At 35.3% G+C, this 15,134-nt stretch overlaps 1 protein-coding gene across 1 annotated transcript in view; it reads left to right on the top strand.

Moving 5' to 3' along the window:
- Positions 1–14,532, top strand: part of LOC146136278 (iduronate 2-sulfatase-like) — a 30,199-nt gene extending 15,667 nt beyond the window's left edge. The window contains exons 10-13 of the mRNA XM_083395972.1: positions 472–575; positions 2,106–2,190; positions 8,340–8,524; positions 13,210–14,532. Coding sequence (XP_083252098.1) covers positions 472–575; positions 2,106–2,190; positions 8,340–8,524; positions 13,210–13,356 — 521 coding nt within the window. The 3' untranslated portion in view covers positions 13,357–14,532. The remainder of the gene's footprint in view (positions 1–471; positions 576–2,105; positions 2,191–8,339; positions 8,525–13,209) is intronic.
- The last annotated feature ends 602 nt before the right edge of the window (positions 14,533–15,134 follow it).

Raw genomic sequence — 15,134 nt, 5'->3', positions numbered from 1 at the left:
CTGACATTGTGAATGAGAAATAACTCTTGAGTAACATACATCTATAGGAATTAAAAACTATTTATTTGTGCGTAAATTTAGAAGTGAGTGTGGCGTTTTTTTACAAAGGAGAATCTGTAGTAAAAAATAAATGTTAGCAATCAATCGAGAATCATGATAAAACTTTATTTAACCCCTCAAGTTACTTACGGGTGGTTAAAAAGAAAATTTTTTTTTTTTTTATTTGTCGAAATTTAACATTTTTTGGGGGGTTTCCCACAAGACTTGAACTTCAACATTTTAAAACATGTTATTACACACCTTTAAAAATATATTGGCCAAGAAATTGTTTGGTAACAATTTAGTTAACAGGTTTTCATAAGTTTCCCTTATTATCTAGATTAGCTAGATATTCTACTTTGAACATGTGTAATTGGCATTTTGGTAAAAAGTGTTATCATTTTCTGGTTTTAAATTTGTATGTATTCCTAGGATTCCAGTCAAAGATGTTAGTTGAAGCCGTTGACCTGTTTCCCACTCTTAGTGAACTTGCAGGATTGCAAGTCCCACCAATCTGCCCAGAACGACCATTTAAGGTAATTGTCTAAAAATAGATTTGCAAAACATATGATACAATACTATAGGTTGGCGGTTGTTATCATACATAGTAAAGTATAAAACTAATTGTTGAGCTTTTACTTGTAGGACTATTTTATTGGCCCAGGAGGTTATTTTTATGGAGATTTTACCATTTATTTATAAAATTGCCAGCCACACACTGCTGCATTATCTCCTTTTTGTTTGCCGCTGTAAGCCCCCCCAAACTTTACTTTTTGAAAAGTTTGGTTGCAGTTCGTTCAAGAAACAAAGCACAATTCTCAGATTGTTCTAACTATACCAGGAGTCGGCAACCTTTCGTATGCAGTGTACCAGTTTATGCATAATTTTAAAATATCGTCACCTCGCGTGCCAAAGAAAAATTTCCATGTTTGTTTTACACCGGTAACTAAAGCTGCGGAGTCGGTTAAAAGCAACCAGAGTCCGACTCAGACAACCTGTATTTGATATTCCACCAATCAATTTACACCTCGCTGCCTTATCCGTTTCGAAACCTGGTACTGCTCATGCGCACACGTCAAACTTTTACCTTTTACTCGAGTCCCGAGTCCGACTTCGCAGCACTGCTGTGATCTGACATCCCATTTACAAATGATCTGACGTCTAATTTCTGTATCTTGGGAGACGCCAATAAACCTAATTTCCTAAGTTAAATTCTGTAAGTATACCCTAACCCTGCTGAAAAAACGAACCCACGGACACAATACTGTGCCCGCTAGTTTGGAACATACTTTGACGTTTTTCAACCGATACCTAGAAGTGTTAATAATATCAGTTTGGCTTTTAGCTTGGTCGACCAAAAACACACGCTTACTTTCAATGTAGAATGCCCTGCTTCAGTGGCTGTAACGCAGTAAACATCACACAATTTTACGGCATTGTGATGTAATACGAACGGTTAGTCTTACACAACGAGTTTAACAACCACAAAAAATAGTGGTAAATACAACAGTTAGGACACTAATTTGTGACACGAACTGGAAATGTGTGCAATCGTTTAGTTAGCGCCAGTGTTAATGGTGAAATAATAATGTTAATGATGTAATGGTTGCACTTTCTTAAGGTAATGCAAAGATGCGCGTTAAATCATTTGGCGTGTCAGGGAAAATCGACTCCTGTGCCAAAAGTGGCATGCGCGCCGGATGTTGCCGACCCCTGAACTATACTGTAACTTGTGACGTCAAATGCAAGATTTTTCATGCCCCCCCAACTAAAATCCTGGGTCCGTCTTTGCACTATTGGCGGACTAAATGAACTGAATTGCTTCAATGGCCCGTGACAAAATATAGTTGGACTATACTGTTTTACAGATGGGCTTTTTTCACCATTAAAAAGAGGTACACCTCACCAGGTTTGTGTATATATTTTGTCCTGGTTAATGGTATGTTTGGTTTGAAACAACATTTTTTTATCCAAGCAACAATCCGAAACAATGTTCGGTCATAACACCCTTGGAAATACAAATATTTGTATTAGCATTTCCGTCATCAGTTTATTTTATTGTTTAGGTAGATTTCTGTACAGAAGGATCAAGCTTTGTCCCATTATTAAAGAACGCTGCAATAAATATGGGACATGGATCAGAGTCTACTGGTTGGTACCATAATAAAAATAAATTAGCGTGCAAAAGATTTTGTTGGATAATGGGGAACTAACTCCCCTCACCCCCATAAGTTATTTTTAACTCTTTATCCATTTTTGATATAGTAAATACCACATTCATATTCCTTTCAAAATACATTTATACCGCACATAATGTCCATTTGATCAAAATAATTATTCCCTAATTTTAAAGTGGTCTTCAAAAGAAAATAACACTGGTCAACAAATTTTCACTTATTTTTCTAAACGAGAATGTGAGTATTTTATCTTAGATGTATTTTTTGCGCTGATTTTGAATATATATACCTTTAGTTTTTCTCTAGCACATCACATTTTAAAAATATCGTTAAATTTAAATTTTCCGAAAAAACGCATTAAAAACAACGCACAACTTTGATACATGGCCCTTTAAAACATCTGACATGAAACTTTTTTATATACATGACTCAAGTCATTACCATAGAACTTTTATGATGAATCTTGAACTATTACCCCCTTCTAAAATCCTTCGTGACGGGGTTTTATTGCTTAAAATGTTGTTTTTGTTTGTCACTAACTGAACCAAGATTTTCTTAAAAGAAGTTCAACACAGTGTGCAGAAAATGTACTTTGAGTGACATACATAACCAATCTATGTGCTAAGCTAAGCAGATCATCAACACCGAAACGGAAAATAATGCAATTTGTATTTTCTAAAAAATTTAGCACACAGTCACTAAATGCCAGCCTAGCGGGTAATTCCACCTTTTTACAATGTGCATCCTTTGGAATTTTACTAATATTTTGTTTCAGTAAGATTCCTTTTGTTTTGCTTAGCTTAGTAGTGAAAATTTTTGTAGAGAAATTCTAAACATAGAACTACATTCCTCGAGCAAAATTTTACTAGGCGTAGGCTATAACAGTGCTCCGCAACCGGTGTGCCGCATGCCAGGTGTGCCGCAACGTTCCTGGAGGTGTTTTACTTGCGTTTTTAAGGACACTCTTCAATAATTATAATCAGTCGAATAAGTCCTAAGTTCATGGGAATACGGCCTAAATGGACAAAATAACGCTTAAACTGTAGTGTTAGTGTATTAGACGACCGCGGGCCATTGGTCTGGCATCGGATGATTTGGTTTTGACGCTTCGACTCCTTTAGTTTGAATATGCATTGGCTTGTTTGCCCCTATTTGGTGTTATTGGTGGGTTATGGGTTGGGTTAGAAATTAAGGTATGGTTGGAGATAGGTGAAGTTAGTGATGGAATTAGGGGTGGGGTTTTAGGTCAGGTAAAATATTGTATAGGCCTTATTCTAGCTATTTAGGTCTTTTTCCCACGGGACTTTCCGATTTAGACGTTTTTACGACAATTAGATATTATTTTTGGATTATTTTGGCGAACTGTGTTTTATCTCGAGGTAGTGTTGTTTTACTTTCGTTTTATAGCTGGACTATTGGCCGTCTTAAGATAATTAGGACAGGGGTCGGGAACCTATGGCTCTTTTTGTGACGCCATATGGCCTTTTCGATAAAGAATTTTTTGCTTGCAGAAAAATCTAAACTATTATTTCTTAGCATGATCTCAACTAAAACTGGATGCGGCCATGGCGGCTTTCCTTACCTTATATTACCTTTTTTACACATAGTAGCAAATTTTCGGCGCTTCGCGCGAATTCTATTTATTTTTAGAGACTGTTATCCCGTTTGAAGGTGTCTCTTAATATCCAAAAGCCCCTATTTTTTCAACAAAACTTTGTAATCAAAGTTGTACAAACTTAGCTAATTCCATATTGTTGCATAGCATGTTCTGTCCTTTAAATGAGAATATCCCATTTGAAGGTGTCTCTTTTTTTCAACAAAACATTGCAATCAAAGTTGTACAAACTTAGCTAATTCCATTTTGTTGCATAGCATGTTCTGTCCTTTAAATGAGAACAAAATAAACGGCCCTGCTCAGCTTGCTATTTTTTGCTAGATGTTAAAAAATATTGTATGGCCCTCATGGAAATACAACCAAGAATATTTGGCTTTTATGGCTCCCTTGGCTAAAAAGTTTCCCGACCCCTGTTTCAGGAAGACCGTAAAATAGCAAAATCAAAACATAAAAAAATGTAATGCATCAAATTTCCGGCGCGTTCAATCATTAATCGCTGCTTTATCTATGGGCTGCCTAGTATGTTTGTCTTTTTGTGTATTGTTGATCTTCATATATTTTGTAGGTGTGCCGCCAAATTTTTTTTAGCTCTGTTGGTGTGCCGTAGCTGAAAAAAGGTTGCGGAGCACTGGGCTATAACATTTGTGATATCAGCGACTTATTGCTCTCTTTTAGGCTTATAGTCTCTTAGTAATGAAGTTGGTAGCAAGGCTGTTGTAGCAAAAAAGACCATCTACTGTAGGTTGTCTCAGTTTTATGTCCGTAATGTCATAGTACCACATCAATGTCAACCAAGTTGTTTTATTTTAATCCTAATACAAGCAGTTTTGACTTTTCTTTTGAAAGAGACGCATCTCTAGTAAGGCTGTTTAAATCTGTCTGGAAAACAGAAGTGGTTTTGAACTTGTTTTGCTTATTAACTCTATTTAATGTTAAACTTTATCAGGGAGAATTCAAGACTTTCATGAGGAGGATGTGAAATACGCATTTGGCATTATGTGGTATAGGCCTCTTTGCTAAATCTAACAGCTTAAGTACAATTATCCAACTTAATGATATCTGAAGTTATTCATTGCTTGTCGTTGGTCACTCAAATTTGAAAAAAAAGATATGCAACAACATTTCCGATTAAAATCTGGCATTACCAAACATTTATTCATTTCAATTTTTTCTGCTGTAGTGCTATGAGAACTTTGTTAAACAATATGTATACTCAGCTCGGATGTTGTTTTTACATCTGGAAATTAACTCCTTAATTAAAAAAATTGTTGATAAAAGATCTTTGCTATATTGATTTTAAGAGATATCAGTAAATAAACAGTTAGAATTGTGTGTGAGTCAAATTATAGTTGGATTATGTCACTGTGGGTAATTTGCCTATATTAATAATACAGCAATACATTAAAAAAATTAAAAAGCGAATATTACAAAAACCTGATAAGCTAGAAAAAAATGAGGTCATTTTCAGAATCAGCGCCGAAAACACATTAAAAATCAATCTATCACAGCTCCGTTTAAAAATTGCTGTTGACCATTGGTAATGTTTTTGTTATATGTCTTATTGTCTTTTAGTCCGTCATAATAAGCTCCCAAAGCGTTACTAATGTGTTCCAATACTGCTATTTGTTAACAGGTATTAAAGATAAGTAACGATATACAAACTTTGATAACCTGTTCATACATAATCTGTAATTGAAAACTGGCATTTTGTGGTTTCCACTAAACTTCCCACTAGTCGTGATGACAGTCAAAGAATAAACGTGGATAACATTATTTGTGACTTACCCAATATCTAGGCGAATATCTACATTTGTAAAGTATCGTTTTTTTTCTTATTTTGATATCATTATTTTCCATACTAAAAATGCTATCTTTCTTTGCCTGCTTGTACATGGGCTGGGTCAACCTTCAATGCATGTTTTTTCTCTGTAGAGCGCCTTTCTCTAATTGCTCAGGTTGGCTGATCGATAAGTGTGCGTTTATAAGAATCAGTGAATAGAGTAGTTTGTTTTCTGTGCCGAAATAATTGTTCAATGAAACAATAGTTTATGTACACAGAATAAAAAAGGACAGTACACAATTCACAACACTTTTAAGTCGTCTTCCTTTTTCTCTCTGTCTGTGCTAATGAATACCAGTGGTGATGTACCAATGCAGATTCTTTAGATTTCAGATTCTGTAAAAAAGCAGAAGTAGATTCTACAAAAAAGTAGTCTAACTTTTCATGTGCGTTATGTCATGGGTCTTCATTTTTTAAAAGTAAGAATTAACGCAATAATTCCTCTCTATTTTAAGCTTATTCTAATTCCACAAAAGTTGTGTGCAATTAGCGCAATTTTTTTTCCCTCAAATACAGTTTGAAATTTAGCTGGCCTGGCGCACAGCTGCGGTGCAGATGTTCCAATAACACAAATGTTTTGGGTTTGTTTATTCTGAAAATAGACTCGATTTTTCTATAATAGTCATTTATTTTACAAAACACAATTCAATAGTTTGACGGTAAGGACCAATAAGTATAGCATTAAGCATTATTTGCATTCCTAATCATATATTATGTCCAGATAACCACACTCAAATTAAAATTATTGTATGAAAAAATATTTCTATTTTTCGACTTGTGAGAATGTTTATATGTATCCTCCCTATCTCTCATAAAACACCAACAGCAATAAGCCACCACACTAAAATTCCACCCTTGGTGTAGTGCAGTGCGTGGCAACCAGTGTGCTGCTAGACCAGTGCTCTTCAACTGGATACTCTATACCAGACCTGGGTCCGCAACTTACTATCTATAGAACTTGAAGTAAAAATAGGCCTTTAAAATTAAAAGCCTGGGGAGCAAAAAGTTTGAACTTGAACTAGTAAGAGTATTTGTTCTGGACACTGCCTATCGATGCAGAAAAAAAATTATATATGATGATAGGTGTAACTACATTTGTTAATACAGGTAAAATATTCAAATTAATACAATTTTATTGGCGCTTTCGCGAGAATCTTGCACTTGGTACAAATTTTTACAATGGTTTTCAGAACTGGGGTAAATGGCTTACAACTTGTTTGCCCAAATTACCTCCTACTTCAGGGATGGCGAACCACTGGCCCGCGGGCAACGAGCAGAAAAGTTTCGCATAAAACTAGGAAATAATGAAATATATGACCCCCTGGTGCATTTTGTAAGGATTAAAGTCGTGTTTGTGACCCGCGCGATGAAAAGGTTCGCCATACCTGTCCTAGTTGATATTCTGGTATATTAAAAAGACAACGGCTGTTGCTGTTTATTGTAATAAACTCTTGAGTAAACAGTTTGGTTTAAATACAAGGTATATTGCTGCACCATATTGCTACACTTTTAAGTACCTGCACGAAACTGCAATCTTGTTACCCTCAGTATTTTGTTTAATATCAGACTAATTTTGATGTAAACAACGCATAATTATGGATGAATAATTATAAAGTGTTTATAACGACATTTTCTGGCGAGTTAATGGCAGCTTTAATGGTATGAATCGGCAAAAAAAATGCAATTGGTTTAAAATTTAGGCTTTTTTCACATAGATTTCCTTGCCTAATATTCTAGAAGTAAACAATTTTGTGGTTAATTTAACTTTACCTAAATTTATTTTTTGCATATGTTTTGCAATTACGAAATATTTGTAGCCTAACGGCGCTGTACATACGAAGTCAAACTTTAACCAACTAAACGCAATTTTTTTCGCGCTTCACGAACGCTTTCTGCCTTTTTCTTAAATATAATCAGACTCATTTGCGTTTCAAATGCATGAAAATCTTAAATTTACTTCTGTTAACAGTTGTTCGTAAAATGTTTATAAACTGTACGATTTTAGTTAATTTAATACGCTCCGCCTACCTTGCAGAGTATAGCTTTGGATCAACACAGGAAAAGGTTACCGACACCTGCTAACAAATACATTTAAAAAAAGTGCTGTAGCCTGTAGGTAACACCAACGGCCTATAATGCGAGAATGGCCCGTTAAAAAAACAAAAGTGCTCAATGCAAAAAACGATGACTACCCTGCTTATGTCATGTATAAATTCTTATGTCATATATATATTTATTTACAAACAGCAGGACCTTTTCGCGCTATGAAAAAGGACAAAAATTTACCAAACACTATTGGTAAATAATTTACCTTGTTAGCTTGATTCAACAAAAAATATGTGGTTTTGTGTGGCAAGAAGCGAAGTTTTGTTTCTAAAATACCGAAATTATAACGACATTTTTTTCTAAAGCCGATTTTCTATGTTTTTACGACCGGGTAGAGCTCTACAGAGATTGTTTAGTAAATTTCTTCCCTTAAAGCAGTGGTTCCTATTTTTTTTAGCTTGCGGAATAGTAAAATATGCGCTACACACCTCATGCAAAACAACAACTTTATATTTTGCTTTGGTGATTTCCATGTGCAAATCGACGGACAAGGACAATTCGAAGCATTGATACAAACACTTTGAGAATATATATTTTTTGATAACAGTGATATATGTTCTAGATATAAAATGGAAGAGCGCTGCCTTCAGCCAGTACCCTCGCCCTTCGGTATTCCCACAGATGAACAGTGACCTTCCTAGTCTCAAAGACATTCGAATTATGGGCTACACCATGCGCACACAAAAGTATCGCTACACAGAATGGGTCCATTTCAACCATACTACCTTCAAAGCCAACTATAGCCAGGTATTGCATTCGTATTACCACATACCCAAAACAAGATATGCGGACTCGGTTTAAAAAAAAAACATGGCGAATTAGTCAGTCATCTTACCCTTCTGAAGTCGTTTAGCCGTTATCGTTTATCAAATAACAATTTCGGAAGGGCTTGGTCACAGTTATTGTACACGTAAGTATATGTATATTTCATTGACTTGACATGGTACTGTAACGCTTGCTTTTATCGTTACGAAGTTTTCAAAAACTGTAGTGAGCTTTATAAAATTATCACTTAGTTTAGATTTTCATTACAATTTAATAATTATATCGTACAACATTTTAGCTGTATTAACGGCAGTATTTGTAGGCCGAAGCCCGAAAGAATTTTAATTCTTGCTTCGTAGTAGTTTGATGACCATTAGTTTATCGTGTTAGGTTTACCTAATTCGTGTGAGCTTTCGAATAGTCACTCATGTATATTTATCTTGAATGAATATATTGGATACCTTTGCCTTTTCAATTTGAAAAAAAGCGTTAGTTCTTTTGAGTAATGCCACTTTTTAACTCTGTATTCAACCAAACTGTTTATTTAGTAATTTTATATGATAGCTCGTGTTTTATTCTTAGAAAACTGTTGTCACAGGTATTTGTCAATTTATCACAAAAATAACAATTAAGCACAACAACAACTCTGATCCAGTGTTCTAAAAATGCTTCGAACAACGTAGTCATGGACTAAGGACTCCCGCACACTATACAATCCTTTTCAAAACAACACGCTGTTTAAATTAATGTATTCTTCATGTCAACATTTTCAGTTTTCAGGCTAAACTGTTTATGTCTAAAAACACACGCTAAAGTCGCTGCACTACATGTTATTTTTTATATTTGCGAAGCTTACCAACATGCCATGATATGCGCGACTCCTTTAATTTTTTCAAGCTTAATTTTTTGGCAACCCAATTACTAAGCGCGAGTATAACAGCGAAGCTAATCATCTTTATTGATTTTGTGATCAAATCACAAATAAGACAAAACCACTAATGACTGCAAATTTAATTCGTATGAGTCGTATCTTTGCGAGAAATTGAACGATTTTTGAGAATTGAACCGATATCAGTAAAAACCTAACCAGTTGACCGACTGCAGTCAGCGACTCAAACAAATGAACTGCGGGCAATTTTGTTTTTTGTAAAACTGAGTTAAAACATGCTAGAAATTTAAACAAGAACTTTTTTGCATTTGCATATTTGAAATTGTAAAAAACATTATTTTGCTGCTCCTTGGTCTGCTATTGGCGATTAGTCAGACACAGCGCAATATTTTACAGCCACGCAATTTTAACATTAATGAAAAAACACCTCCAATTCGCAATATTCGAAGTTTCCAATCTGTGTATAAGATATCAATGATTGGCACTGAAGTTTGTTTGTCCTCATGGAGCCGAAAGCTCTAAGAAGTATTTTAGTGTTCAAATATAATTTGGCCTCTTTGGAATTATTGTACTGTATTACTGCCGTTGAGTTTTAATACTGAATACTTGTGCGACGTCCTTAGAAGATTATAACGACTCACAGCTTAAGAACCTCTACCTCAGAGGTTCCCACACTAGGGTCCGCGGACCAACTAGGGTTCGTGCAGCAGTTTCAGAGGATCCACAATGAGATTTAGTCAAGTTTTTAAACAATAGGCTTTAGCGAATGTTTTTAAACATTAGCTATGTTTTAAACATTATCTGTCGTCATTCTTAGTCTGTAGTTATGCATTATTATTCGATAATAAAGCTTGTTTTATCATATCTCTAGTGACATCAAAAAGCATCTATCATGCTGTACTACCTGCCATCAGCAAATCATTCATAGTAGTTAGAAAGTTGTTGCATTAGAAAGAATCGTGACTGCACGAGTGTAGACCTACTACAAAAAACATGGGTCAACTGACCCTTGAACATTTATAACGCGTGTTATTGCCGATGATTTAAAAAGGTAGTTTACCATGTTACTAAAAAGTAATGTTACGGATAGAGTAATATCCTGGCAATGAGTCGATTAGCCAGTCAGGAATCTCCAATTGTAATACATCCTGAAACCGAACTTCCATTTCTTCATGCAATTCCTGAATATGGTTGCTGTATTTCCCAACATCAATATTAGAAATACTTTTGTTGCTGATACCAAGTTGTTGTAGGCTGGAAAACTAAAAGAATTAGCGACTAGCTACATTTCGCCTATACAACACAAGCTTATTTTTGAATCCACACACTGCTGATTTTTCCTTGATTAGATTTACCTTGTTGCCCTGAAGTGTTAGGTTAAATTCGTTAGATTTGAAAAATATATCTGACAAGTATGTGATATCATTTTTTATAGCAATAATTTCTTTTGCAAGGCCAAGGTCACACCTTTCTTAGAATTCCACAATAGTATCTATCTGTAGTACACCGAAAGCCATCGCAGACTCACCGAATCTGTTGATTTATGATGCAAGCAAAGCAGACTAGAAAAACAACTAGCCTGTAGTGAGGTTCGAACTCACGACCTCCGGTCAAGCCGGGACCGTCGCTCTACCAACTGAGCTATGCAGACTCAGAAGGTAACGCGTCGAGAAACAACCATGCGCCAATGCTTGCTCAATATGTTAGTACAAGCAACCTCATAGAAGGGACTCGTTCCCTTCTGAGCCTGCATAGCTCAGTTAGTAGAGCGACGGTCCCGGCTTGACCGGAGGTCGTGAGTTCGAACCTCGCTGCAAGCTAGTTGTTTTTCTAGTCTGCTTTGCTTGCATCATAGATCAACAGATTCGGTGAGTCTGCGATGGCTTTCGGTGTACTAATTATACGTAAGCCGTAGTCGTTGGTCAAAAAGCAGCTTTGAAGGGCTAGATCTCAGTTATTAACACACATATGTGTGAATGTTTCATTGAATAGTATCTATCTGTGTGTAAAATCGCGCAAGGCAATTTCCCTTGGAGAGCCATCTTACTTCCGTGTGTAGAAGTAAGCGCTCAAAGGCTTCGTCGTTCTGTTTACACAATTGCCTAAACAAGCGTGTGTTAAGCGCATGCGCTTTAATTTTGTTTATTGCATTGATGAAAACAGTCTTCAATGAGAGGTTAAGTCTTAAGACTACCACTCATATTCTTGACGACCAAATGCTGCCGATGAATCAAACAATGAATTTATAAGCAAGTTTGGATTCGCTGCCTTTAGGAATGCCATGAAGCCGCGGTAACGGCCCATCATAGATTCGCCAATCGTATGCGGCTTGTCTTTTCTTGCAATCATCAAAGACAAATTGTAAGATGCACGTAATTCGATATTACTTGTATGGGAAAGGTTTGAAAATAGCGTGTCAACAGTTTTCCGTTTTTTTAACACCCCCAAGGAGGCGCTGACGCCCACTTTGGAAACCACTGGGTTATATCCGAGCAAAAAAAAAGTGCGCACGCACGCGGTCAAACTTTCTCGTTTATATAGTAGATAGTCTGAAAAATAGTCAGTCACCCATATTTCTCATACAAATGTTATTTTGAAGATTTTAAGCCGTATCCTATATGAAGGGTGGCTACAGGCCCAATCACAAGAACGCAAAGGTCCACACCTTATAAATGGTCAGAAATACTCAGTTTGATCCTTGCATACACAAAAACCTTTGCTCTTGCTCATCTAGATTTATTGTAAAGTGGGCGGATCAACTAGCGACACTAAGGTTGAATACAACATTTAACAGTTTTAATAGCCTACCATGTATCCTTCGCATGGTTTAAACAAAACATTGTCCCGGCAATGTTAAATAATTACAGTTGCAACAAACAAAATATTTTTCGAACTTATTCCAAATTAATTCAATATTTAATCAAAATAATCTAGAAGTTACGTCTTCGTAAATGGCATACAATTTTATCCGTCGAACTATTAGTTATAGGCTGGTTAAACCACATGAAAAAAGCCATCAAGCTTTGGCCTGGACCATTATTATGTTACATGACATTTTGTATTATCGCCGTGGTATCCGAATAATTATTAATTAGTTGAGGTTGAGTCTCTTTATAGTCACACAAGTCTGGCTGAAAGTTATTCTCTTTAACACTTTTGTATAGTAAGAATATAAAATCTCATGCAGAGTTAGGTATCATTTTGAACTTTTCGAATAACTCTTTATTCATTTTCAACATAGTCAAAAAAATGATACCTACTTCTGTATGGGCTTTGGTATTCTTACCACGTTTACTACAACCTTCGATCATTATCAATTGGAGTAAAAACTTCTGTCTCTATCAAGCGGTAGCCTACCACCTGCCAAACCTGATTCCTATTGTGTTGTATTACTTGTCTTCTAGTTTCTATTGGAGAAACTTAATGGTATCTCAGCCGGCCAAAACAGTTATCTGTGGTCCCTTCCTTCATCGCTACTTTGCGACCTTCTGTACTGCAACAAAATAAACAACCAAGCAGGACAAAATGTCAACGACAATTAACCCCATTGCCCTACATCAGTGGTCGGCAAACCATTTTCCATAGATTAATGTAAAGAGGTGTACCAATGGCTAATTACAAATGTTATTCCTCACAGGTTTTTTTTTTTTTTTTTTTTGATCCAAAATCTAGCTTGCAACTTTATTGTTATCTGAAAAGCCAAGTAATTATTGCTTAGATATATAAGTTGTTAACAGCAAGTACAAAACACTTAATTAACTAACATTGTTTTTTTAAGGTTTATGCCAAAGAGCTGTATCTACGCGAGTCCGATCCTTTAGAAATTTACAACGTTGCAAATTTCACCACGTACTCTAGCTTGATCGCCCGTCTGCACAAAAATCTTCTCGCTGGATGGAGACAAGCTCTTCCCCTACCTAAATAAACTGCAATTTCCGTTGTGATGTCGAGTTTTATTGATAAATAATGTGTTACTTTCAGAGATCACGCCAAATATTTGTGGCAATCTAAGATTACCAAGTTTAAGCCCAGGAAAAGAAATAAATACAAAAAGTCTCTCTCTTTCGAGAGAAGAAAAACACATTCTTTAACGTTAAAACAAAGCGAATAGTTTAGTCATGCTTAGGATAGTTTATCGTAATAGACCAACTCGGGTCCGCGAGTCACATTTGAATTTTTTGTTATGCATTTGTTTTTGTTTTATCCGTGATTTCTCCGTGCTCATAAGGCGAATGATGAAATTTAAAAAATGCCTTTATATTTTTTATACCCGTTTTTGTAAACAGTCCCCACACTAGGTTTGCACTTGAAGCAATTAGATTGTTACATGTTATTTTTTGTTAATTTTAGGCGACCTTGCTCGTAATCGGACGAGTTTAACAATTTTAATAGTTTGTCGCTTTATTTTGATATTAGTGATTTGACATGGAGATGACTTGCTCTAAAAACGAATTGACTGGAACTTGACTTGGGAAACTGATGGCTTGGATGGATTTGTTTTTTCTAAAGGCTTGAATTGGACTTGTGTTGTTTTAAAATGACTTGTTTACAACACTGTTTAATAGTAACATTTTTGGATTTGGACACAACCATATCTAAGCTGGGTTTTCGCCGTAGGAATTGGTGTTTATGATGGTTATGCCTTGACATTAAGTAACAAAACACTGCTCAATCTTGTTTGTAACTGATTTCAAAAGAGAAAAACCAATAACTAAAAATGTGTGTCTTGGCGTCGTTAATCACTCGATTTTGATATTTTACTAACGACTGGTCAAGCACAAAGCAGTTATTTTTACGGGTTTATGCAAACGCTTGGAAATGCTTAGTTGATATTTTTGTCATATTAAAATGGCAAACAACAGTGAAAATGCCGACGCTGGGTATTTTGAAAAATGTTGTGTAAACAGTTGAAATAAAAGGTAAAAATAATGGCGAAAAGTTTTTGTTTAAGACCTAGCATATAATCGAAAAAGAAAATGGGATAATTGCAAATCACAAGCGACAAAAGACTGAGCAATACTGTTTGATAGATTAAATGTAACAAATTTTGTCCTAATTATGAATGCACAACTATCTGAAGCAAAAATGAAGTTCGAGCTTAACCTACTGCTGCGATAAACCAGACTAGTTCTGGCTGTTCGCAAATAAAGTATCTTGCTTTATTAAATATATAATACAGTTGAAATGTAGTTGGATGTAATACGAAACAAAATTTTGGATAACATTTTAACAGAATAATAATTTCCAAACGCTTACAAAAGTTTTTTTTTTCATTTGATAAACGATTTATGTGTATTTTTAATCGATTTTGACTTTTTTTTTCAGGCCAAAAAATAATCGCCCTAGTAATAAAACATAGTCATGTGTGTCGTAACAGTTAGTATCAACTTAACAAACCAGATCAATATGTGACAAGTCTGACTGAACGTTCTTCCAAATATAAATCTAAGAAATTTGACTTTTCAAGTTACGTTCTTCCAAATATAAATCTAAGAAATTTGACTTTTCAAGTTCAAGGATATACGGTTTAGTTCTGGTTTCCGTTTGGAGCAAATCAAAAGTTCCAGTTTGACAATTGTTATTAACAAAACCGGTTCCGGTTTGGAAGATTAATAGAAGTTGCGTTAAATCTAAAAAAGAGAATTATTATTGAATTGTAACTCGTATTTAACCTAAGTTTCGTGACTTATTAAAAAGTTAGGA

Source organism: Ascidiella aspersa, chromosome 8, assembly GCF_963924565.1.
Source record: "Ascidiella aspersa chromosome 8, kaAscAspe10.2, whole genome shotgun sequence".
Lineage (NCBI taxonomy): Eukaryota > Metazoa > Chordata > Ascidiacea > Phlebobranchia > Ascidiidae > Ascidiella > Ascidiella aspersa.
This window is presented reverse-complemented; position numbering and strand designations above follow the sequence as displayed.